General features: G+C 36.1%; 1 protein-coding gene and 1 long non-coding RNA gene across 3 annotated transcripts in view; one reads left to right on the top strand and one right to left on the bottom strand.

Annotated features, from left to right (window-relative positions):
* The window catches only part of LOC307186953 (uncharacterized protein), a 54,887-nt gene extending 49,486 nt beyond the window's left edge, over window positions 1–5,401 (bottom strand). For both annotated transcript variants that reach the window (XR_013828519.1, XM_079922632.1), the window contains exons 1-2: window positions 5,044–5,401; window positions 3,844–3,998 (exon numbers count right to left, since the gene is read on the bottom strand). Coding sequence is in view for 1 of the 2 variants with exons in the window: in XM_079922632.1 (XP_079778758.1) it covers window positions 3,844–3,998; window positions 5,044–5,094 (206 nt within the window). In the remaining variant the exon portion in view is untranslated. The remainder of the gene's footprint in view (window positions 1–3,843; window positions 3,999–5,043) is intronic.
* Window positions 5,402–14,778: 9,377 nt separating this feature from the next.
* LOC307187094 overlaps window positions 14,779–24,087 on the top strand; it is a 206,077-nt gene continuing 196,768 nt past the window's right edge. The window contains exons 1-2 of the long non-coding RNA XR_013828528.1: window positions 14,779–15,030; window positions 19,824–19,882. This is a non-coding gene — a long non-coding RNA (uncharacterized lncRNA). The remainder of the gene's footprint in view (window positions 15,031–19,823; window positions 19,883–24,087) is intronic.

Genomic DNA, 24,087 nt, shown 5'->3' with positions numbered 1-24,087 from the left:
AGAGGGTATCTTGTCATACAGCTGGTGGTGATCATGTTTGCAGAGTCCAGGAACAAGGTATCCAGTGAATGATGTTAGTGCCCAGAAGTGTGGTTTGGCTCTCCAGTGGTTTAATTATTTTTACCTTAATATTTTGTAGATTACTAGACAGTTTTATAAAATCCTAGTTCCTATCATTCCTATCATACTATCATTAGTAGTTTGTTAGGGATTGCATTGAAAATGTAGATTGCTTTGGGCAGTGTAGTAATTATCACAGTGTTGATTCTTCCAATCCAAGAACATGGTATATCTCTCCATCTGTTTGTATCATCTTTCATTTCTTTCATCAGTGCCTTACAGTTTTCTGCATACAGGTCTTTTGTCTCCTTAGGTAGGTTTATTCCTGGGTATTTTATTCTTTTGGTTGCAATGGTAAATGGGAGTGTTTCCTTCATTTCTCTTTCAGGTTTTTCATCACTATTGTTTAGGAATACAAGAGATTTCTGTGCATTAATTTTGTATCCTGCTACTTTACCAAATTAATTGATTAGCTCTAGTAGTTTTCTGGTAGCATCTTAAGGATTCTCTATGTATAGTATCATGTCATTTGCAAACAGTGACAGTTTTACTTCTTCTTTTCCATTTGGATTCCTTTTTTCTTTTTCTTCTCTGACTGCTGTGGCTAAAACTTCCAAAACTATTTTGAATAATAGTGGTGAGAGTGGGCAACCTTGTCTTGTTCCTGATCTTAGAGGAAATGGTTTCACTTTTTCACCATTGAGAATGATGTTGGCTGTGGGTTTGTCATATATGGCCTTTATTATGTTGAGGTAAGTTTCCTCTATGCCTACTTTCTGGAGGGTTTTTGTCATAAATGAGTGTTGAATTTTGTTGAAAGCTTTTTCTGCATCTACTGAGATGATCCTATGGTTTTTATCCTTCAATTTGTTAATATGGTGTATCACGTTGATTGATTTGCGTATATTGAAGAATCCTTGCATTCCTGGGATAAACCCCACTTGATCATGGTGTATGATCATTTTAATGTGCTACTGGATTCTGTTTGTTAGTATTTTGTTGAGGATTTTTGCATCTACGTTCATCAGTGATGTTGGCCTGTAGTTTTCTTGTTTTGCAACATCCTTGTCTGGTTTTCGTATCAGGGTGATGGTGGCCTCATAGAATAAGTTTGGGAGTGTTCCTCCCTCTGCTGTATTTTGGAAGAGTTTGAGAAGGATAGGTGTTAGCTGTTCTCCAAATGTTTCACAGAATTCGCCTGTGAAGCCATCTGGTCCTGGGATTTTGTTCGTTGGAAGATTTTTAATCACAGTTTCAATTTCAGTGCTTGTGATTGGTCTGTTTATATTTCGTATTTCTTCCTGGGTCATTCTTGGAAGGTTGTGCTTTTCTAAGAATTTGTCCATTTCTTCCAGGCTGTCCATTTTATTGGCATATAGTTGCTTGTAGTAATCTCTCATGATGTTTTGTATTTGTACAGTGTCAGTTGTTACTTCTCCTTTTTCATTTCTAATTCTGTTGATTTGAGTCTTCTCCCTTTTATTCTTTATGAGTCTGGGTAATGGTTTATCAATTTTGTTTATCTTCTCAAAGAACCAGCTTTTAGTTTTATTGATCTTTACTACTGTTTCCTTCATTTCTTTCTGATCTGATCTTTGTGATTTCTTTCCTTCTGCTAACTTTGGGGGGTTTTGTTCTTCTTTCTCTAATTGCTTTATGTGTAAAGTCAGGTTGTTAGTCCACTGCCTCAGTTTTAGGATGATTCATTGTCTATTCAGGTATTACACAGGTGCAGGGTCCATCAAGTTGGTTGTGAAGATTTAATCTGCAGCTCCTGAAGCTTCTAGGAGAAACTTCCCTGTCTCTTCTTTGTTCATACAGCTCCTGGGGTTCAGCTTTGGATTTGGCCCTGACTCTGTGTGTAGGTCAACTGAGGGCGTCTGTTCTTCGCCCAGACAGGATGGAGTTAAAGGAGTGCCTGATTAGGGGGCTCTGGCTCACTCAGGCTGGGGGAGGGGGTGGGGGGGAGGCAGGGGGAGGGGTACGGAATGCAGGGCGTGATGTTGCAACAGCCTGAGGCACCCTGTGTGTTCTCCTGGGGAAGTTGTCCCTGGATCACAGGACCCTGGCACTGGCAGGCTGCACAGGATCCCGGGGAGTGAAGGTGTGGATAGTGCCCTGTGCTTGCACACAGGCTTCTTGGTGGCTGCAGCAGCAGCCTTAGCGTTTCATGCCCCGCCCGTCTCTGATATCCCCGCTGATAGCCGCGGCTCGTGCCCATCTCTGGAGTTCATTTAGGCAGTTCTCTGAATCCCCTCTCCTCGCGTCCCAAAACAATGGTTTCTTGCCTCTTCGGCAGCTCCAGACATTTTCCTGGACCCCCTCCCGGCTAGCTGTGGCAGTAACCCCCTTCAGGCTGTGTTCACGCAGTCCACCCCAGCCCTCTACCTGGGATCTGACCTCCGAAGCCGGAGCCTCAGCTCCCAGCCCCAACCTGTTCTGGCCGGCGGGTGAGCAGACAAGCCTCTCGGGCTGGTGAGTGCTGGTTGGCACTGATCCTCTGTGAGGGAATCTCTCGGCTTTGCCCTCCGCACCCCTGTGGCTGTGCTCTCCTCTATGGCTCCAAGCTTTCCCCCCGCCCACACCCCGTCTCCACCCGCGAAGGGGCTTCCTAGTGTGTGGAAACTTTTCCTCCTTCACAGCTCCCTCCCAGAGGTGTAGGTCCCATCCCTATTCTTTTGTCTCTGGTTTTTTTTTTTTTTCTTTTGCCCTACCCAGGTACATGGGGAGTTTCTTGCCTTTTTGGGAGGTCTGAGGTCTTTTGCCAGCATTCAGTAGGTGTTCTGTAGGAATTGTTCCACATGTAGATGCATTTTTGATGTATTTGTGGGGAGAAAGGTGATCTCCACATCTTACTCCTCTGCCATCTCGAAGGTCCTCCTATAACTTTTTATTTACAGTGTATTTTGTCTGATATTAGTATAGCCACCCCAGCTCTCTTTAGATTACTATTTTTCATGGGCTATTTCTTCTATCCTTTCACCTTCAACTTGTATGAGTCCAAAGTGAGTCTTTTATAGACAGTGTGTAGTTGGATCATGTCTTTTATCCATTCTGTCAATCTCTGCTTTTTGACTGGCAAGATTAATCCATCTACTTTTGAAGTAACTACTGATAAGGAAGTACTTCTGCCATTTTGCTATTTGTTTTCTGTATGTCTTATACCTTTTTGTCCCTCATTTTTTCCATCACTGCTTTCATGCTGATTTTCTGGTAGTATTGTTTTGATTTCCTTCTCTCTCTCTTTTTTTTCTTTGTGAGTATGTACATTTCTTAGGGTTTATGGTGACAATGTGTTTTAACAAGTCAAGCTAAAGACCTCACACTACGTGTCATGTGTTGAGCCCTGTGCTGTTTGTGTTTTAGTGGCATCTCCACAACATTCTATAGCTCCTGCAGTAAGCAGTGGTGATTGAGACCACAGTGATCACAGCCAGGGGCTGACCTCAGTGAGTTTCCTACATTTATCCATTTTAGAGATGAAGAAACTGGGCTTAGAGGCTTTGAGAGATTGAGTGACTTGCCAGGTTTACAGAGGGGTCACTGAGCTGGGTGGCAGATGGGTGGGGCTGAGGAAATGGCTGGAGAATTGGAGGTAGGAATCCCTGGACCTGATACTAAGCAGGGCTCCACACATATCTGCTGCACAGAGAAGTGTGGATCAGTGTGGCAACTGGACAGTGCTACAAGAGGAAAGTGCAGAGCCCTGCCTCTGCCTCCTAGTGCCAGTGGCCTAAGCAGATGCATGTTTTAGGTGCTGAATAACAAACTCCTTGTACTTACTCAGCTTCTTGCCAGCTGGGCCAGCGTCTCTGCGCCTCGTCAAGTTCCTGGCCAGGCTGACCATGGTGTGTCTCCCTGAAGGAGTTGAGGCTTGCATTCTGACCCAAGATGGATCCCTGGTAAGTACTTAGGTCTTGCTTCCTTGGAATTTGTTTCTGGAAAGGGAGTAATATTTACAGTTGAGCATGTGGGGGAAAGTACATGTGGGGAATGTTGGAGACAGATTTAACTGGGGTCCCAGCAAGCTACTCAACTCCCAGGAATAGGGTATGGTCAGGACCTGTTTCTGTAGCCCTGGTCTCAGAGGAAAGGACAGTGATGCTGACATTGGTAGGGCAAGGCCAGGCAGCACAGGCTAGGGGACAGCTGTACCGCCCCCAGTGCAGCTTCGCAGAAGAGCTTTCAGGTCTAACTAGGAAGATCCTGTGGGTCCTTAGGTTCCCAGCCAGACCATGCTTTCCTGTACCATCTCCCAATGGGAAGATCATGCCATGTCCTCAGGGTACTGCCTATGCTGAGGATGAGACATGAGAAGTGATGGTTGTAGATTTTAAGAAGCAAACCAACAGGTTGTGGTCAAAGAAAAACTTAGTGCAACAGTATCAGTAGTGGGTTGATGGTTCCCAGGATTCATGGGGACAAGCTGGCAGGACCTGCTGAACACGAGGCCAGCCTCACTGGGGAAGGGAGTATATGGGTGCTATCCCTGACCCCCAGGCCCTTCTGGAGGTGGGGTAGGATCCAGCCCTGTAGTTACCACGGGAAGAGCTTACAAAAGTGACCTTCTGCAGGAGGAAGCTTACCTTGGATTGGGACGTAGATGGGTGCCAAGCAGCAGAGAGAAATGGCACCAACCCCTGGTCTTTCTGGGGCCCCCATGGTCCCAAACCCTCCCCTAACCACCCAAGGGCCGGCAGCATCTACCCCTTGGGGTGCATCTGTGTCATGTCAATTGGAGGGGCTGCCACAGAACAAGGGTGGGTAGGTGGTAGGTGCTCCCCTTTGCCTGCCTCATCTGGCCTGGGTTACCCTTTGGTGAGGTGTTCTAGGCTTGGGGCATGGGGTTCACGGGGTTGCAGCAGGACAGCTGAAGCCATTGCCACTTCCTCCGTGCTGGGACAGCCGTGATTCGGGGTGCCCAGGGGTCCCAGGACACAGACCCCAACCAGTGGTGAGGAAGCCACAGCCTAATGGACGCACCTCACTGCTGCACCTTCTTCTCAGCTCTCCATCATGCTCATGCTGTTGCATTTGAACCCGCTCGTCCAAAGGTCATGAAGAACTGGAGCGCTTCGAGAAGCAGCGGCAGCTGGAACAGCTGAGCCCAGCCAAACTGCTGCTGCTGAGGAGGAACAGGGGCCACTGGGCCGACTGGCTCCAGGTGTACAGGTGAGGCCAGTCATGCGGCCTGGCGGCCAGCGAAGCTCCAAGTTGTTGGGGTGCCAACTGTCACCATTTCCTCATGAGGCGGCTACAGATGAACCCCGCCCCCCATGCAGGGAGCCAAACGCGGGAGGGGTGGGAGTGAGTGGCTGCATTTGCGGGAAAGCCAGGATCCCAGAGCTCCACTAGGAAAAACAGAAAAGCGCGCTGGCGCCGCCGTTTCCCGGCGCACTGAGCGCATGCGCGTCGCGCAAGCTGAGCGCGCCCAGTACGTCCCGGGGAACTACAGCTCGCGGAGCGCCGAGTCACGCCGCCGAGCCGAGAACCCGGACGTCTCAGAGGCAAGGAAATCCCTGTCCCTTGTCTGTCCCTCTCTTCATTTTCTGAATAGTGCCTTCAGATGGCCAAAAGTTAATTTTGACAAAGGTTAATTTGTCATTTTTTTCCTTTAAGTTTTGTGTATTTTCTGTTAGAAATATTTTCTAACCTAAGGTCACGTTTTTTCCCCAAGTTTTCTTTTAGATATTTCTGACTTTAGCTCTTATATGCAAATCTGTATAATCCGTTTGAAATTACTTTTTATATGTGTCATCTCACTGTTGTGGCCTCTCCCGTTGCGGAGCACAGGCTCCGGACGCGCAGGTTCAGCGGCCATGGCTCACGGGCCTAGCCGCTCCGCGGCATGTGCCATCTTCCCGGACCGGGGCACGAACCCGCGTCCTCTGCATAGGCAGGCGGACTCTCAACCACTGTGCCACCAGGGAAGCCCGAAGGTTACTTTTTTTTTTTTCCACATGAGTATACAGTTACTTCAGTATCTTTTGTTGGAAAGACCGTACTTTTCCCATTGAATTATCTTGTCACTTTAATAAAATCAAATTGAATCCATATATGTGTGGGTCACCATGTGGGCCCATGCAAACACTCCTTTCTGTTCCAATAACTTATATATTTAATATCTATGCTTGTGACAATACCATACTGTCCTGATTTCAGTATAACAATAATGTACTGCAACTCCTTAACTTTGTTTTTTAATTTTAAAATTTATGTTGCCTTTTAAATGTCAATTTTTTTATTTATAAAAATTGGGAATAAGCTAGTCAGGTTCTTTAAAAGGCCTGCTGAGATTTTGTTTGGGATAGTGTTATATGTATAAATAACTTTGGGGAGAATTATCACTTTAACAAAACCAAGTCTTACAAATCATGAAAAGAATGTAGTTTGCCATTTGCTTAGGCCTTCCTTAATTATTTTCAGTAATATTTTGTAGATTTTAGTGTATAGGACTTGCACATCTTTGCTAAAATTATTCTTATTTTCTTTTAATGATACTATGAATGGTTAAAAACCATTAATTATAATTTATTTTGGAATACTCACTTCAAGTATATATAAATAAATTAATTGTTGTAAATTTATTTCCTATTCTACAAATTTACTAAATCTAGTTAATTCTAGTAGAATTTTGTAATTGTTTTAGTATTTTCTACATATACAGTAATGTGTTTTGAATATAGTTTTTTTTAAAACTCCTTTTCCAATAAGTTTACCATTTGTTTATTTATTTTTGCCTCATTCTTGTGTTACTGTAATGTATTTATATTAGCTTCCTTGAAGTCTTTTACTGCTAAATTCAAAATCTGAGTCTTCTTGAAATTAAGTTTTTATTTATTGGTTTTTCCTGCTCAAGGTGGGACAGAGTTTTCTGTTTCTTTGCATGTCTAGTAATTTTATTTTTTTCTTATTTTCTTATTCAGATATAATGGACATATTACATTGTGTAAGTTTATGGTGTGCAATATCTTGGTTTGATACATTTATATACTGCAATACAATTATCACCATAGAGTTAGCTGACACCTCTAACATGTCACATAATTATAACTTTTTTGGTGGTGAGAACAATTAAATTCTAGTCTCTCAGAAACTTTGAAGTTTATAATACAGTATCATTGACTATAATCACTATGCTGTGCATTACATCTCAGGGACACATTTATCTACTTACTAGTTGCAAGGGAGATATTGTTTAAGGGTAGTACTTTTGTTTAAAACTTTGGGCATTTTATATAGTTGGTTGCTGCTTTTTAGTAGACAATATACTTATTAATATTTGCCTGCACAGTTGCTGTTGTTATTGTTTTTGCCTGACTCTGTATGTCTCTCCTGTACACAAGTAGTTTAGTTTCTGTGTAATATGATTTGTTATTTTCAATATCCACATCTTGGATTTTTGTTCCCAATTATCTATAATGATAATATTCTGTCTCTCATAATGTTCATTTCTTTGTCCTTTCTTTTCCATTCTAAGAGCTTCTCTTCAAACTTGCTCAACAACTGATGAGTTGTTTTAGTGGTTTACTGCATTTTTTGTTGTTTCTTTTGTTTTGTTCTTAGTTTGTTTTTTGTGTTGATTGGATTAATTCTGCTCTTTACTCTTTTTAGTATAGATTTGAATAGATTTGTCATTTCCATGACATTTTTCCTTATTTCTTCTATTGAGTATTTAATATTTTCTTGCTTTTTAATATTAGCCAGCTTTCTCCTGGTGATTTTAGATGTTATGCATTGAAGCCACATTCTTGTTATCTATTAAAGAAAAAAGACTACAAGATTATCCAATAATAGGGAGTAGGGAGTACCTGTTTACCTTTCAACCTCCTAACAAGGTTTTGTTTTGTTTTTTTTTAATTTTTATTGGAGTATAGTTGCTTTACAATGTTGTGTTAGTTTCCACTGTACAGCAAAGTGAATCAGCTATAATATATACATATATCCCCTCTTTTTTGGATTTCCTTCCCAGTTAGGTCACCACAGACCATTGAGTAGAGTTCCCTGTGCTATACAGTAGATTCTCATTAGTTATCTATTTTATACATAGTATCAATAGTGTATGTATGTCAATCCCAATCTCCCAGTTCATCCTACCCCCTCCCTTTTCCCCTTAGCATCCATATGTTTGTTCTTTACGTCTGTGTCTCTATTTCTGCTTTGTAAATAAGATTGTCTATACCAATTTTTTCAGATTCCATATATATGCATTAATATACGATATTTGTTTCTCTCTTTCATACCTACTTCACTCAATGATAGTCTCTAGGTCCATCCACGTCTATAAAAGGGACCCAATTTCGTTCCTTTTTATGGCTGAGTTGTATTCCATTGTATACATGTACCACATCTTTATCCATTCCTCTGTTGATGGACATTTAGGTTGTCTCCATGTCCTGGCTATTGTAAATAGTGCTGCAGTGAATGTTGGGGTACATGTGTCTTTTTGAATTATGGTTTTCTCTGGACTTTTTAACTTTGTTTTTCAATTCTCCAGCTAGAAATGAACTCGAGAAATGCCAAACTTCTAGCACAATTCTTTGATTTTAGCACTTTAATTTTTTTATTCTTTTCTACTGGTGTCTTCCTTCTATTCTGTTTGCCTGACTTTCAAGTTCTTAAAGCTTTTGTGGGTACACAAAGTCATAATTCTCTCCCACTTCATGACTGGACGTCTCTAAATATACAATGCTACCACCAGTCAGTTCCTAATTTCAGCGTGTGACTTGTGATATTTACAACTACCTACCCTACTTTTAAAATACACCGTGAATGTGGAGAATATGGAATTTCAGAGGTTGAAGGGAGGGATCATCTTAACTTATAAGTCAATTTGCTATGTGAGGAAGTAAATGCCATCTTCTCTGAGCATTCTGTGCCCCAAATTTCTGGGTCAGCAGATGGTGGGTAATAGATATAAGAATGAAACAACTTTCTAACTTTTTCCTTAGTGTGTTCTCATGAAGCAATTGTGGTACGTGCTGTAAGTTCAATTTCAGTTAGGTTTTTCAGATTTGGATGCCATATCTTATCATTAATAAGAGATTCCCCCTCATATTGTCAATTTGTCTGCCAGTCTTTCTTTTTCCAAGTTGCTGAGAGTTTTCATTTTTCTATATATCCATGCATAAAAAATTGGGAAACTCTACAGTGGTGAATGCTCAGCCATTTGTCATTTTGATCTAGGTGTGTCTAGAGATACATTTGAAAGCTTTATCATGATTGAACCGTATCTATTCCCTTTGACAGAAAAGTCTCCTTGATTTTATTTTGTGAGGTTATGTGGGGAAGCTGTGCTATAAATCCTTCATCCTCTTCTTGTTCTTTCATAAGCCCTCTTTACTCAGTAAAACTTTGATTTCAGAGTTTTTGAAGTCTATTTCCAAAAATCTTGCTACCAAGACTGCATCCAAAGAAATTATAAGAACTGGACTCATACTTTTGACAAGATTTCAAGTAATTTATAGCATTTAAAACAAGACATTTTACCTCAATGTGTTCTGTTGCATTGTGGATGAAGGGGTATAAATTAAAGATGTAAATTACTATGATTTTTAAAATTAAGTAGTAGCTAAAGAGGAATTACTAGTTTTAGTAATTATTATGTTGATTTCTGTGTTCTCTGCAAGGTTTTAGATTTGATTAAGGATGGGTAGCTTTTCTCATCAGTGATTCATTTGTGCTAGCAATAAATAATTATTCCATTAACTGTTAGTATGGTGTTAATTTATGCAGATTAAAATTTGATATCATTTGCCTTTGTTACTTAGAGCTTGCTGTAAGACATGACGAATAGGGTTAGGAGCCTCAAGCTCTCCTTTTGTTTTCTTCAGTTATTGCTCATATGAGTCTGAGCAGGTATCTTTATTTTTCTAATACAAATTCTGCATCTTAGAATGCTGATAGAATACCTGCATTGCCTTTTTCATGTCTCCCACCCCTAGCATTGAATATAGTAGTATATGAGATAAATTTAGGCTATAGAGTGATATCAAAATGGATGTCATTACCATAAGTAATATTAACCATCCAGTTTATAGAATGATTCTGGATACATGTGGAGAAGTGTATCTAACTGCAGTTAAATCCTTACAATATCCTCCTAAATGACTCCCTTGATTTCAGTCACTCCACATGCCATTTCACCTGAGACCATTCCCTCACTGTTCATTTTTTATGTTTCTTCTTATTGCCAGTAGAAAAACTTTAAAATGTCTTAGCATGGCAAGTTGAGTACTTCATAAGATTTCCTCTTATAAGTTCATATAATCTTATCTCTTGCTACTGAACCCTCTTCTTCTGCTATTCTTTACGTATTTTGTATTTTGTAGGTACCAAACTGCTTGTTAACACCTGGACATGCCAGGGTCTTTCTTGACTTGTCTTTACTCACAGCCTTCAATATCACTGAAGTAACCTAACTTTTTTTGTTTGTCCATGCAAATCCAGGGTCAAATATTACCCTATCTGGGACTCATGCTACATTTGCTAAAGTCAAATTTAAATGCTAACTCTATAGAGCCCGCTAATCATTGTGTTTAAACCTGTATATATTCTCCTAAAGGTACCTAGTTGTGTTGTTAATTGTGAGTTCCATCTATCATTAAGTAATGAAAGCTTTGAGAGCAGGAACCAGTTGTTCTCAAATTTGACATAAATGCAGAATACTTTTCTGGCAAATAAACGAGTTAAAATCGTGTACATTCATATAGCTGAATGATACTAAGCAGGTAATTTAACTTTATCTCAGTTTGCACATTTATAAAATTGCGATTATAATGTCCAGGGAAAAAGCTTGTTCATGCAATTAAGTGGTATCATTTATGTTATTATTATTATTGTTAGTATTTTTTAAACCTGTTGGTCACAGCATTCATTTGCTTCTCCTACCACACTGTATTCAGCACTCTGCTCAGATATACAATAAGTATTTGTTGAAAAAAATTCTCAGAAATTTGACTATATGCCTCTTTAGCTGTGTTTTACAATATCACTTGTTGAAAGATGTATACTCACTGCTCTAATAGACTCATAAAATGGACTACACTTAAAGGACATTTATAGTTAGGTACTGGTCTTACATTTCAGTTAGGAATTGGGTTGCTGATAAAATATATAAAGCAAGAAGAGCTTGATATTAAGTTTTACTTTAGGTAGTAACCCAGTTAAACACTGCATCTAGGGCTTCCCTGGTGGCGCAGTGGTTGAGAGTCTGCCTGCCGATGCAGGGGACATGGGTTCATGCCCCGGTCCGGGAGGATCCCACATGCCACGGAGCGGCTGGGCCCATGAGCCATGGCCACTGAGCCTGCGTGTCCGGAGCCTATGCTCCGAAACGGGAGAGGCCACAGCAGTGAGAGGCCTGCGTACCGCAAAAAAAAGAAAAAACAAAAAAACACTGCATCTAAGTAAAACTCTAATTACTGTGGAATTGCTATAAGCACTGGGTGACACTCTTGCTATTGTATTCTCATCAGGCATGACCTTCCATTCTGCAAAGTCTTCAAAATACTGAATGAACTGGCCATTCATTGATTATACCTTCATACTAATGCAGTGTAACATTTCACATGTAATTAGGACACATTACTTTGAAGAATAAAGTGGCAGAATGAATCTCACTGGGCTGTTAAAAGCCAATAACACTGCACAAAGTATTGGATTATTTGATGTTAAAATGAGTACATGTTTTATTGGTGTTTGCCTACTTTCTTTTTCAAACTTTTAAGATATATCTTAATTAGGCAATGTGAAGAGCCATAATAGAAAGTTCCTGAATAAAAAGGGAACCGCAGAAAGGATTACTGTGCTAGGAGTCAGGATGTCCGATTTAGACTTAGCTGTGCTACTGGCTAAATGTTTTCCTAAGAGGTACTTCACCCCTGTGAGCCTCAGTGTCTCTCTGAGTCAAAAGAGAATTGACTTGTAACTTCAATAATGATTACCTTTATAATCATTAAAACCTTTGTAATAGAGAGACATTAAATATATCTATTATGTATACCTTTATATTTATGTCTTTATATATAGATAGCTGTATCTATCTCTTTATCACATGTATCCCTATATATGTATACCTAAATACAGATATGTTTACATTTCCATTTGCATGCATAGATGTAATATAGCTTAACAGTGTTTAATATAGAGCAACACTATATATTATAATTTTATTTTTGGAGCATAATACACAGTTTATTCTCCAATTAGACCATCTTGAGGATAATAATGAATAAAAAATCTTTATTCATTATTATCCTCAAGATGGTCTAATGGCTCTTGGATATAGAGTCTAGGGAGAAAACTAATATCAAGAGACTCAAAATACTGTCATAGTTGCCTTCTTACAATGGGATTATACAGAAGCACTGTGATTAGAATAAGGACTTGGTCCTGCTCCAAGGCCATGCCACAGCAAGTCTATTAGTTTACAGATCCAATCATTGGCTGTTTCACCTATTCCTGAATGTATAATTAGAGAAGATAAAGTTAGCAAAACACTGACATTGGGTCCCCTGACCTATGCAGTAAGAACTACTATTGGGGAAAAGGCAAATGGAAGTCTTTAAAGCTTCCCTCCTTTGACAGATTAATGAAACTGAAACAACATTGTATCACAGGTGCAATGACAGAAATTAGAACCACTCGTAATATACAGACTTAAAGAATGCAGCACTGACTGTGCCCATCATATTTGTTTTTATTTTATCAGAATTACCTATGCAAAACCCTGATGAATTATGGCAGAAGATAATTAAACTTAGTGAGCATGCTGGGATAACTCCGCTAAAAAGAGAGGTGGCAATATATTTCATTTTGAACCTCCAACAATTAAAAGAGTCACAGTGTTTGATCAGCTTCTTTTGAGTTTTGGAAAGATTGTATACAGTACTCTTTGGGAATACTCTTCTGATATATTTGCCATGTGACTCAGAAGGTTGTCATTTTTGAGAAGGCTCTGCAGCAGGTCCAGGCTGTGGTCCAAGAGGTATTTATGGAATATAAATATGCCTTGTGGGGTTCCTGACAAGTCGTGATAGGGTATCTCAGTGCAGACCTCTAGGTTCTGGAGCAAGGGCACATCCCTCCAGGCTTAATGTGTAGCCTCTTCAAAACCATATTTTAAAAATATTTCTTAATCATGGATAATGGAGCAACCATACCACTGTTAGTGATCCTCTGTGTCCCTTCCCTTGGTCTGAGCAAATTACCCACAGAGAACATCTCTCAGAGCCTTTCACATTAAGAGGACTCTACCTTTCTTAGAAGTCATTTTGACAATCATCTTCTGTTCATTCATGCTTCTTGAGGACCTCATCCCAATCTAATAGGTTAACAGTTATATCTTTCAAATATATAGTATTGCGTGGTTTTCTCCATACTGATCTTTTCATAAGAAACACTCCAGGAACTCAAATAACATGTTTATGTAATAGATTCCAAAACTCAGTATTATTTATAACAGATATTTTGCTTTAATAATAATCTTGGTGCTAGCATTATAATTTTTTCTTGATTAATATTGAACTTCGCAATTTGTAGAACAACATGCTAATGATAGACATTTCTCAATTAATGTTAGAGCATGTTGTCATATATTTAACACTACAACACTAATAAGCATGTTACTGTCCAAAAATGTTGTAGTAAGGATTTAGAAAAAATAAATACTTGAAAAATTATGCAGACATGATATATTTTTTCATGACTATCCAGGGAGTAGTAAGATTTCTTCCACTGAAATAATTCATTTTTCTTCAAAGAAAGAATGAGAGAGAGACAGACAGGGAATGAATGAAAGAAAGCACTTGCAATAAGACTGAAGGCTTGGACTCTTGTTCCAGTTCTGCCATTTATTTTAGTCTTGGGCAAGTCACTTCACCTCTTTATGTCTTACAGAATTTTGTGTAGAATGAGAAAGAATACATAAAGTTCTTCGTAAATAATTAAATTAGATTATTACAATACTAAAGATACCTTTTAAAAGTAATATAATCCTTACAACCTAAAATGTGTAATGTGTGTGTGTGTGTATTAAAGTTTTTTGCCACCTGGATATAAATTTTTCATAGTTAAAATAAATCACATAATTCTGCTTTTAATTTTTGGTATGGCTTTATAGACTAATACATACATAACAAACCAATATCTTTATTTGATTAGCTTGGAGTTGGAAGTGTGGTAATACAAAGGTGAGAAAATGAGGAGATGGCTGGTTATTTAAAAATATCACTTTAGTGTTTCAGTGATCACTTTGAAAATGAGTTAATCTCTATAGTTTTCATGTATTATAAAAGTAAGGTAAAAAAGAAAACTAAATTTGTATTGCTATCACATTTAATTGAAATACCAGCAAAAACCAAAACGAATAAAAAGTATTTACATAATCATTACCAAATTAACCTTAATTACCTCAGACACTAGTGTACTTTCTTCCAGGCTTAGGTGAACAACCTAATGATTTTATAATATAAAGAAAATGGCCAAAGCTTTGGAGTCAAGCAACCTGATTTTCTCTCCCACCTATCTTACTTTCCAGTTATTTGATAAGGAACTAGTTTTTTAACCAATATTCACAATGCAAAGTAAGTGATGAATAGTTAGCTTGCTTACATTCAGTTACTTTTGTACAGACATCTATACTGCAACCTTGAAAAAGTACCTAAGCTTCTATCAGTTGGAATTTATGAAACATCAGATGATACATAAGCTCTTCATTTAGAATAAATGTAATGGAAGCCCAATTATCTTTTCTATTTGCCGCTCCTTTGCTCTTTAGAGTGGATAAAAAGTAAAGACAATATTCCAAATACTACTGGCTTTGATTAAGGTTGAAAATACTATTAAACACTTTTGTTATTTTTATTTATTGGGCTTTTATTTTCCTCAGATCTCATTCATGCTATATACTTTCTCTGAAAATGGAGCTGGATTTTGATGAAATTTCTTCAAATAAAGGACAGATTAAAGGTATCCATCAAATAGGCCCAAAACCTATACTGGGGGTCTGGGAGATGTTATATCTTTGGGCACTTTAGTTAACAGTGCCTGATTATGTTTAAAGGACCCATTACATGTTTAGCATATTTACAATTAGCTTCTGGGTAGTTTTTATATTGCCATTCTATACATCCAGATACACACATATAAGTTTATATGCATATTCACATCTGTACACATGCTTTTATCTATATATCTCTATATATGCATTTTATATCTATATATGCATCCATCTACATTTAAGTATTTGCATAAATTTAAATATATTTAAATGGTCCCCTTAATCATCTTTGCTTGGTAAAAAACAATTACCTATAATAATAGGATACGATGCTTATGAGTATGTTTAAAAGCTATTTGGTTATGTGACATGTATATTCTGAGTGTTCCAAAATACCCCGCATTAAATATACAGTACTTTTCCATGTATGCATTCACTATTATTTGTAATATGTCAATGGCCTTTCCCTGCATTCATTGTTTTCTATATTCTGGAATATATTTATGAGATAGAAATGTTCCATTTTAAATGCTAATTTAGTTTCAGATGTCAAGCTGCATCTTTGCAGATTGATTCATTCAGATATCTAGACAAAAGGCTTTTTCCCACAATATTAGCCCCACATTGTTTTTAAAATGGACTACCTCAACGTGAAATAAAGTCCTGCTTGAGACAAAGTGAAAACGAAACTGCTACACTCGGAAAAAAAGAATAGTTGTAATATTTTCTTTTTGAAAATTGCATAGAAGTTTTCTTCATATATAAGTTTATATGGAATGTCTAAACAATTCCTTCTGATGTAAAAAATTCAGCCTTTAGTAACTATAGTCTTTAGAAATTTAACATTGATCTCTCATGTCATCTCTTGCTTCTGAGTGTGCATATTATTTATACATATTAATATTAAACATGCTTAGCAATATTTATTTTAATCAGGAGATTATCATATTCTTTACCCATTATTTATATATAATATAGAATCAGTTTTTTATAGCTGAATATTTTTCTAACCAATCTTTGCACTTACGATAATTAAATATCAAGGAATGTATAATGCCAATGGTAAACCTTTCTAATATTGCAATGGATTTTCACATTTAACTTTGAAATATATTTTTATGAAAATGTACATACCATTCTTAGTTAAAAATGCATTATTTCATACTGGAAAAAATAGTGTCTTGTTGATATTGTTGTTTTTATCCCTCTAACCCTGATCAGTTTTGATAGTTTTTAAACATTCCCCTGGTGTAGAGATATATATAAACAGTTTTTATTTTTCCATTTCCCTGTGGCAACTTATGCTGTCATATTAACTATTTGAATTTCTATAATTCCAATTCAATCCTAATGTAACAGACATATTTAATAGATTTTAATTAAATAATTAAAAAGTAACAGCATTCAGAACTTGAAAACTTTTCTCCTGATTTTTCTGATCTAATAAAATTGAATTTATAAAAACAATCATAAAACTTGATTTTACTGGTAATGAAAATAAGATGCATGTTTAACATAAGTATTGTTTGAATAAGAATATGAATATCTGACCTAAGTGGTATATGTGAAGAAAATTATATTGAACTTTAGGTCTTTATATACTGTCTTCTAATTTTTATATCCATTGCTTCTTTCCAAATACTATGCAGGGAGCTGTACCTTTGTACTCATAATAATTCAACTGTGATACTCACTTTTGTGATATTCCTTTTTTCCTTATTTAGGTATCTCTGAAATTGAAATTTTTCTTTGGATTTGGATGCAATGATTCATTTCATACTATGTTTCAAGGACCATTCAGCCATTTACTCATTTATTTAATATATAACTCTTAAGTAACTAACATGTGGAACACTATGCTCCACTTATTGTAAGGAGATATAAAGATGAATTAGAAGTTGGATGTTACCTTCAAGCAGAGAATACCATATTTTAATAGATTTTATTTTAAAATCATAATACAATGTAGTGTATGATCAGTGCCATTAAATAAATAGGTTTGTTGATAAGATTAAATGAGGGGACATATGTAAAATGTGTCAAACAGTGCTAATAAATGTTAGGTAATGAAGCTGATGATGGTGGCTGTGCTGGTGATGGTAATCATGATTATCAGAGCAACTTGGTATGTGGCTTGAATTTGCCCAGCTCCTCATTCTTTTTTTTTTTTTTAATTAAATTTTTTTTCATAATACTCATTCTCCCACTCCAGCCAAGCTGGTATGAAAGTGGGGGTGCTCCATCCTACCACTGAATTTGGAGGATATGGAGTCATGGCAGTAATGCTGACCACAGAAGTAGGGTGAATTGCAGCAGCTATTCAAATTTAAGGGTCACTCATGAGTTCAGTATACCTATTTTATAAAACTGAATATTCTAAAACTATTTATTAACTGAAAATCATATAGGACTCAATGGCTGAGAGCCTTGTGTACCCTTTAGCTTGTGCATTTATTCTTTTTCCTTTTTCTTTTTTTTGTGGGTCTCATGCCCCCTTCACCCATTTGTCCCACCCCCCCACCATCTTCATCCCCAGCTCTGGTAACCACCAATCTATTCTCTATATCTATGGGCTTTTTCTTTTCTTTTTTTTTCAGATTCCACATATAAGAAAGATCCTACGGTATTTGTCTTTCCTTTCTCTGACTTATTTCACTTAATATAATGCTGGCAAGGTCCATTCATGGTGTTGCAAATAGCAGGATTTCACTCTTTTTTTAATGGCTGAATTACATATAATGTGTGTATATATATATATATATATATATATATATATATATATATATATATATATATAAAACAATTTCTTTATCCATTCATCCATTGGTGGGCACCTAAATAGTTTCCGTATCTTGGCTATTGTAAATAATGCTGTAGTGAACATGGGGGTACATTGTTACTCCCTATTTCTAAGTGTCCCAAACTGCTTTATGTATTTGTTTTCTTACAAGCAATATATTTTTAAGTCTATTATAAGTATCTATAAAAGAGGCTACATAATATGGTGGTTAAAAGAACTGAACTCTAAAACCAAACTTCCTGTTCAAATTTCATCACTCACTTATATCTGGGTGACTCTGGGCAACTGAGTTTCTCTCTGTACTTCAGTTTTACTATCAATAAAATAGGGATGATAATAAAACCATTTACCTCATAACAGTATTTTGATTATTGAGTTAATCTGTTACATTAGAAAAATATGTAATATATAGTAATTACTTTGCAAATTGAGTTATTTTTTACTGTGAAACCTCTAAGCTTCTCTTTGCATTTGGCAGGTGGGGGGAGGGGGATGGATAATGAGTTTTCCTGACGTATAATTTCCTTTGTTCTATAATCTGAAAACAAAATTGAGTGCCTAGAATGTTTCAAAGACTCAGTTTTCTTTATCCCATCTACCTTAAGTTTTGGCCTAGGAGCCGAACTTGTAGTGAAATCAGCATCAGTTATAAAGCCAGGGATACTTTGAATGAATTCCAGTTTACTTATTAAATATGCAGTTCAAGAGTATTAATTTAATATTTATGCCTTAGTTACCTTGACTGTAGAAGGGTAACAGTGCCTGCCTGATTTAAGCATAACTCAAATAACATGAAGAAAATATTTCACTCAGCTCCTGGCACTGTTGCTTCTTCTGTTTAGTTATCTTCTACCATACTTCTATGTCCTGTTGACACCCAAAAATATGAAAAAGACTGTTCTTCAATCTAGTTAAAGAAAACTATGTCCATTATTTCAGAGGTCTTTAAATATGGAGGATCACAAAACACACATGATATTTCCAGAATCAAAGCTATCTACCTAACAACAACAGAAGTGGTTGAAAAAGCCATATCGTTTGTTGCTACACAAATGATATATAGCTATAGTACTACATGTACAACTTATTTTCTTGCTGGTGATGGGAGAGCAGGGTGACACTAATTGTAATGAAAAGCGAAGGATAGGTTAAAGTAGTCTATGTCTGCCTAGTACCAGCACACGTGGATGTAAAATTAAAGTATCAATTTCACCCCATGATTGTTAGTTTGTTTACATATGACAATTGAATACAAGCTTTAATTATACTTACCATGTTAATTTGCATGGCAACTAAGCAGTGAGCAGTCATTAGTTTAAGCAGAATGCTTCCAAAGGAAAATAACCTCCATAGTCTTATAACAATGACATAGAATAATCACGAGAGAAATTTAAAGTGTGACACAGCTGAAAAGACAAACTGCATACACCATTATTTCACAGAAGTGATTTTAACACATCAATCATACTCAGTTAATAAATATATTTTATTGGAGAAAGGAACAATTTTTACCTTCACACGTTTCAAATCTCACATAAACTTACTAGGATTAAATTACATTTCTATTTTTCAATATTTGTGTATACATATATCTGCTCAACTAGACTTAGATATCAATTTTAAATATTAAGGATTATGTGTAAACTTTAATTAGAGGATATATATATATGTAATGTTTGGTGTAATCTACAACACGATATTTAAAACAATTTGTTCTGTTGTTGTTTTATATTTCATTTTCTTAATTTCTTTCAGGGAACAGAATTGAAGTTATTTACCATTTTTTTACTTAGTATCTAGAAAACTAAACTAATTGAAGACATTTAATAGATAATCTCTTAGTAAATGATTGAGAAAATGGAGCAAGTGCAGGTTTCTCTTTAAGGAGTACTTCTGGAGGAATATGATGCTAGGTAACTAATGGTTGTCAGTCATTAAGCTTAAATTTATGTCCATTTTTAGGGAGTAAAGCGGCTTATTGACCTGGAATGGCTGGAAACAGAGGATGGAGAGACCTAAAGGTATGGAACTTGATTTAACTTGATGGTTAAAATTCTTTAAAGAGAAACCATTTTCTTCCCAAGGTAACATACCTTATAGCGGAGCCTTAGACACAAACTTTCTAGACTCCATTTTTACTCCAACACAAAACATGACTGGAAAGAATATTCTAAACAGAAAAATTTTAAATCCAAAGTAGACAAAAAGAAGTAATTAATACAGGTAAAAGTAGAAATCTGTGAAATAGAAGACAATAGACAAGTATGCCAAAATCTTTTGAAAATATCAATAAAGTTGATATAATTGGATCCATATAGATTAGACAAAAGAGAACACAGACATATTATTCTTATTTGGAATGAAAATGGGACATCATTATAGCTCCATATATGTTTAATATTGAAAAGGAAATACTATGAATAACTTCAAACAATTAATTTAACATCTTAGGTGAAATGCACACATTCTTTGAAAGTCACAAACCATCAAAGCTCACTCCAGAAGAGATCTATAACCTGAATAGTCTTTATCTAACATAAGTAATTGAATTTGTTTTGAAAAAAATCTTAAATGAAAATTCTAGACATCAGTACAATGATTTTCACAAAATATTGAAGAAGAAATAGTATTACATCTCTACATAGTCCTCCAGATAATAGAACATAGGAGAAGAGGTCAGCATTGCCCTGACACCAAACGTAGACAAAAACATTCCAGAAAACAAAAACTGGAGATGGATATCCCTCTGGAACAAAAACATAAAATCTTCAGTAAAATTTTATAAAGAGATAATATAACATAATCAAGTATGTTTTATCCCAGGAATGAAAGCTTGGCTTAAGAAGTAAATCAACATAATCAGCCTCATTAACACATTTTTAAAATGAAAAAAACATATGATCATTTCAATAAATGCAGAAAACACTTTTTAAAAAAGTTCTCAGAAGATTAAGAATATAAGGCAACTTTCTTAACCTGGTAAATAGTGTCCACATTAACCTAAAGCTCACATTCTATTTATTGGTAAACTCTGAGTGTTTTCCCCCTTAGATCTGGAATAAGACAGGGACGTGGTCTCTCGCCACTCCTATTCAGTATCACACTGGATGCCCTTGCCAGTATAATAAGGTGAGGAAAAATTTTAAACGTTGAAAATCTTAAGGAATCTATAAAAGATTTCTAGAAGTAATAGTTGAGTTTAGCAGGGCAATATTTAAGGCATACACACACACACAACACTAGCAACAAACAATTGGACATTGAAATTCAAAGAGTCATGTAAATATCACCAAGTTATGAAACATTTAAAGATAAATTTAACAAAATATGTTCAAGACCTGTACCCTGAACACTGTTTATAAGATTAATAATCATAATAAATGGAGAGAGAAGCATGTTCATGGACTGGAAGATACCACATTGTTAGGTTAAATTATATATTGATCTATAAAAGCAAGATAATTATGATCCTAGAAAAGCATTTCATAGAAATTGATTTTCTACAACATATACTAAAATGAAAGGAACTGAGAATAAGCAAAGCAATTACAAAAAATAAGACGAAGATGAAGTACATTTGCCATAAAACTGTAATAATGAAGACAGTGTTATGTTTGTGATAAAGATAGATGTACAGATCATTGGAACAAAATAAAGAGATCCACATGCATGTGGTAAATTGATTTTTGACAAAGCTAACAAGGTGATTCAATAGGGAAAGTATAGTTTTTAAGCATGTGGTGTTAGAAAAATGCGTGTCCATATATAAAGAAAAAAACCTATATCTTTACCTCCCACATTACAGAACAATAAATAAAAATGACTCATACTCCTATTTTAAGAACTAAAATTAGAAAGCAGGAAAATCTGTGTGACCATTATTTTTAGCAAAGATTTCTAATATTAAACAAAAGAATAAAATAAAAAAGAATAAACTGGGCTTCTGAAACCTTAAAACTTTTGCTCTTCAAAGGATGCTTTGAAGAAAGTTAGATGACAAACCAAAAACTGGCAGAACACTTTGCAAAGCATGATTCTGAGGAAGACTTGTGTATATAAAAAATTCCCTAAAACTAAATATTTGAAGAAAAATAGCCCTCAAAAATTGGACATACTTTTGATGGGATAATTCACTCAAGAAAAAAGAGGAATGAGAAATGAGCAATTGCAAACATGTTTAATATCATCAAGCATTAGGGAATTGAAAATAGGTACCCCTGCACATCCACTAGATTAGCTAGAGTTGAGACAGTAAAAAATGTGTTGGAGAAGATATGGAGCTAAGAAACTCTCTTTCATGCTAGTTGATAGAAAATTGCTGCAGATACGTTAGAAAGAATTTTGGCAAATTAATTTGGCATAAAATTAGTATTGGACCTAGCAATCACACTTCTATATATTCATCCAAAACAAACAAAAACAATGTCCACACAAAAAAATTTGTACTTAAATGTTCATAGTAACTTAATTCATAAAAGAGAAAAACTCCTAAAAATAACCCAGATAGTTAGACCAGTTGTATCAATAGAATTCTAGTCAGCAGTTAAAAGGAACACCTATTGATAAATGCAACAACAAGGATGGACAAAAAAGCATTATGCGAAGTGACAAAAGCCAGGCACAAAAACCTGCATACCATATGATTCCGTTTATATGAATATTCTAGAAGAGTGAAAACTCTAGTGACAGAAATCATAAAGGTGGTTGCTAAGGGGCCCCAGGTTGGGAGATAGGGTAGAGGCCTGATTGCAGAAGAATACCAGGGAGTTTTTTGGATGATGGAAATGTTTAGTTTCAGATTGTGGTGGTATTTACATGAAGTGTACATTTCCCAGAACTCATCTAACTGTAAAATTAAACTCGGTGAATTTTATTTTGTATAAAGTAAACTTCAATATAGATGATTTAAAAAGTAGTACTATCCACAAGTTCTTTGCTGTACTACATATCTCCACCAGTGGGGTAGCATGGCATCTGAGTGTATGTACATAGAGAGAGATGCATGTGTCATCACAGCATTCAAGGGTAGGCAAAAATGTGCCTTTGCCCTTTTCTACCCCACTTTAGGGGAGCACCTCTTTAACGTATTAGTTAAATTTTTCCCCTTTCAATGCTGTTCGCTGAATCTTCATTATTTTTGCCCAGAAGTATCCCTTCAACCCTGTCCATGTTTCCAAAAAGTTGAGACCTTTTCCTTCACAACAAAATTTATCTTTCATAGATGCATTTGACTAAAAATTATTGTGTCCACTGTATGCCAGATAACTGGGCACTTTCACATACATTTTTTTCTTAATCTTCATAATACTTCTCTGAGACATGTATTATTTCCAGATCACAGCAGTGGTATTCAAGGCAAGAAGCCTAAAGAGGTTCAGTGACATCTCAGTATTACCAGTTCACAAGCACTTGGATTGTTCCACACTGCCTCTGATCCTGTAAGATAGGGTGTGTTTTCCAGTATAAAACTGTTAGGGGCTCATGATTAGTTGAATATTAATGTTTCAAGCACATAGTTTTATTTTTATAAGTCAGGTTAGGTGTACATAAGAACGAATAGGAAGACAATTCATGGATTGATGCTAAAATTACTATAATCAAATGAAACTTTAGAAATAAATACCCGAGTAATTTAGAAAATCATCATTATAAGACATAGAGATATCATTTGATTATAAAACATAGAGATATACCATTCTGTTTAAATAGTTATATCTAATAGCAGAAAGAAAAGAAACTTTGGAATCACTTTATACATAATGACAAAAATCTTTTTAAATAGAAGTAACTTTGAAAATGTACATATTGTACCTTAACACTTTTTTACTAGTCACCAATAGTAACTACAGATTGATGAAAACTTTTTCTTGCCTCATTAAAAGTGTGCCTAAATCAAACAAAAATAAATTTAGAAGTAATATCGATAATAAGAGCCAGGTCTTGAAATGCAGGATGTTGGAAAATTTCTCAGTTGTTTTCTGCTGTCTTCTAAGTGAGTCACAGTTTTCTTCACTTGGCTTCCTTTGTTGCAATAGGCATAATATACTTAAGATGAAATCCCTGAATTTAGTTTTATTATCATAAATTTTTTTCATCAACTTGAGTAAAAGAGTCAACTAAGACCCACCCCCTCACACCCCCATACCTTCTTTTCAGTTCCGGGAATTTAATCTACTAATCTTGCTGTTCCTAGAATAGGACAATATACAAATCAGAGTAGAAATTC

The sequence above is a fragment of the Stenella coeruleoalba genome (assembly GCF_951394435.1).
Source record: "Stenella coeruleoalba genome assembly, chromosome: 5".
NCBI lineage: Eukaryota > Metazoa > Chordata > Mammalia > Artiodactyla > Delphinidae > Stenella > Stenella coeruleoalba.
This window is presented reverse-complemented; position numbering and strand designations above follow the sequence as displayed.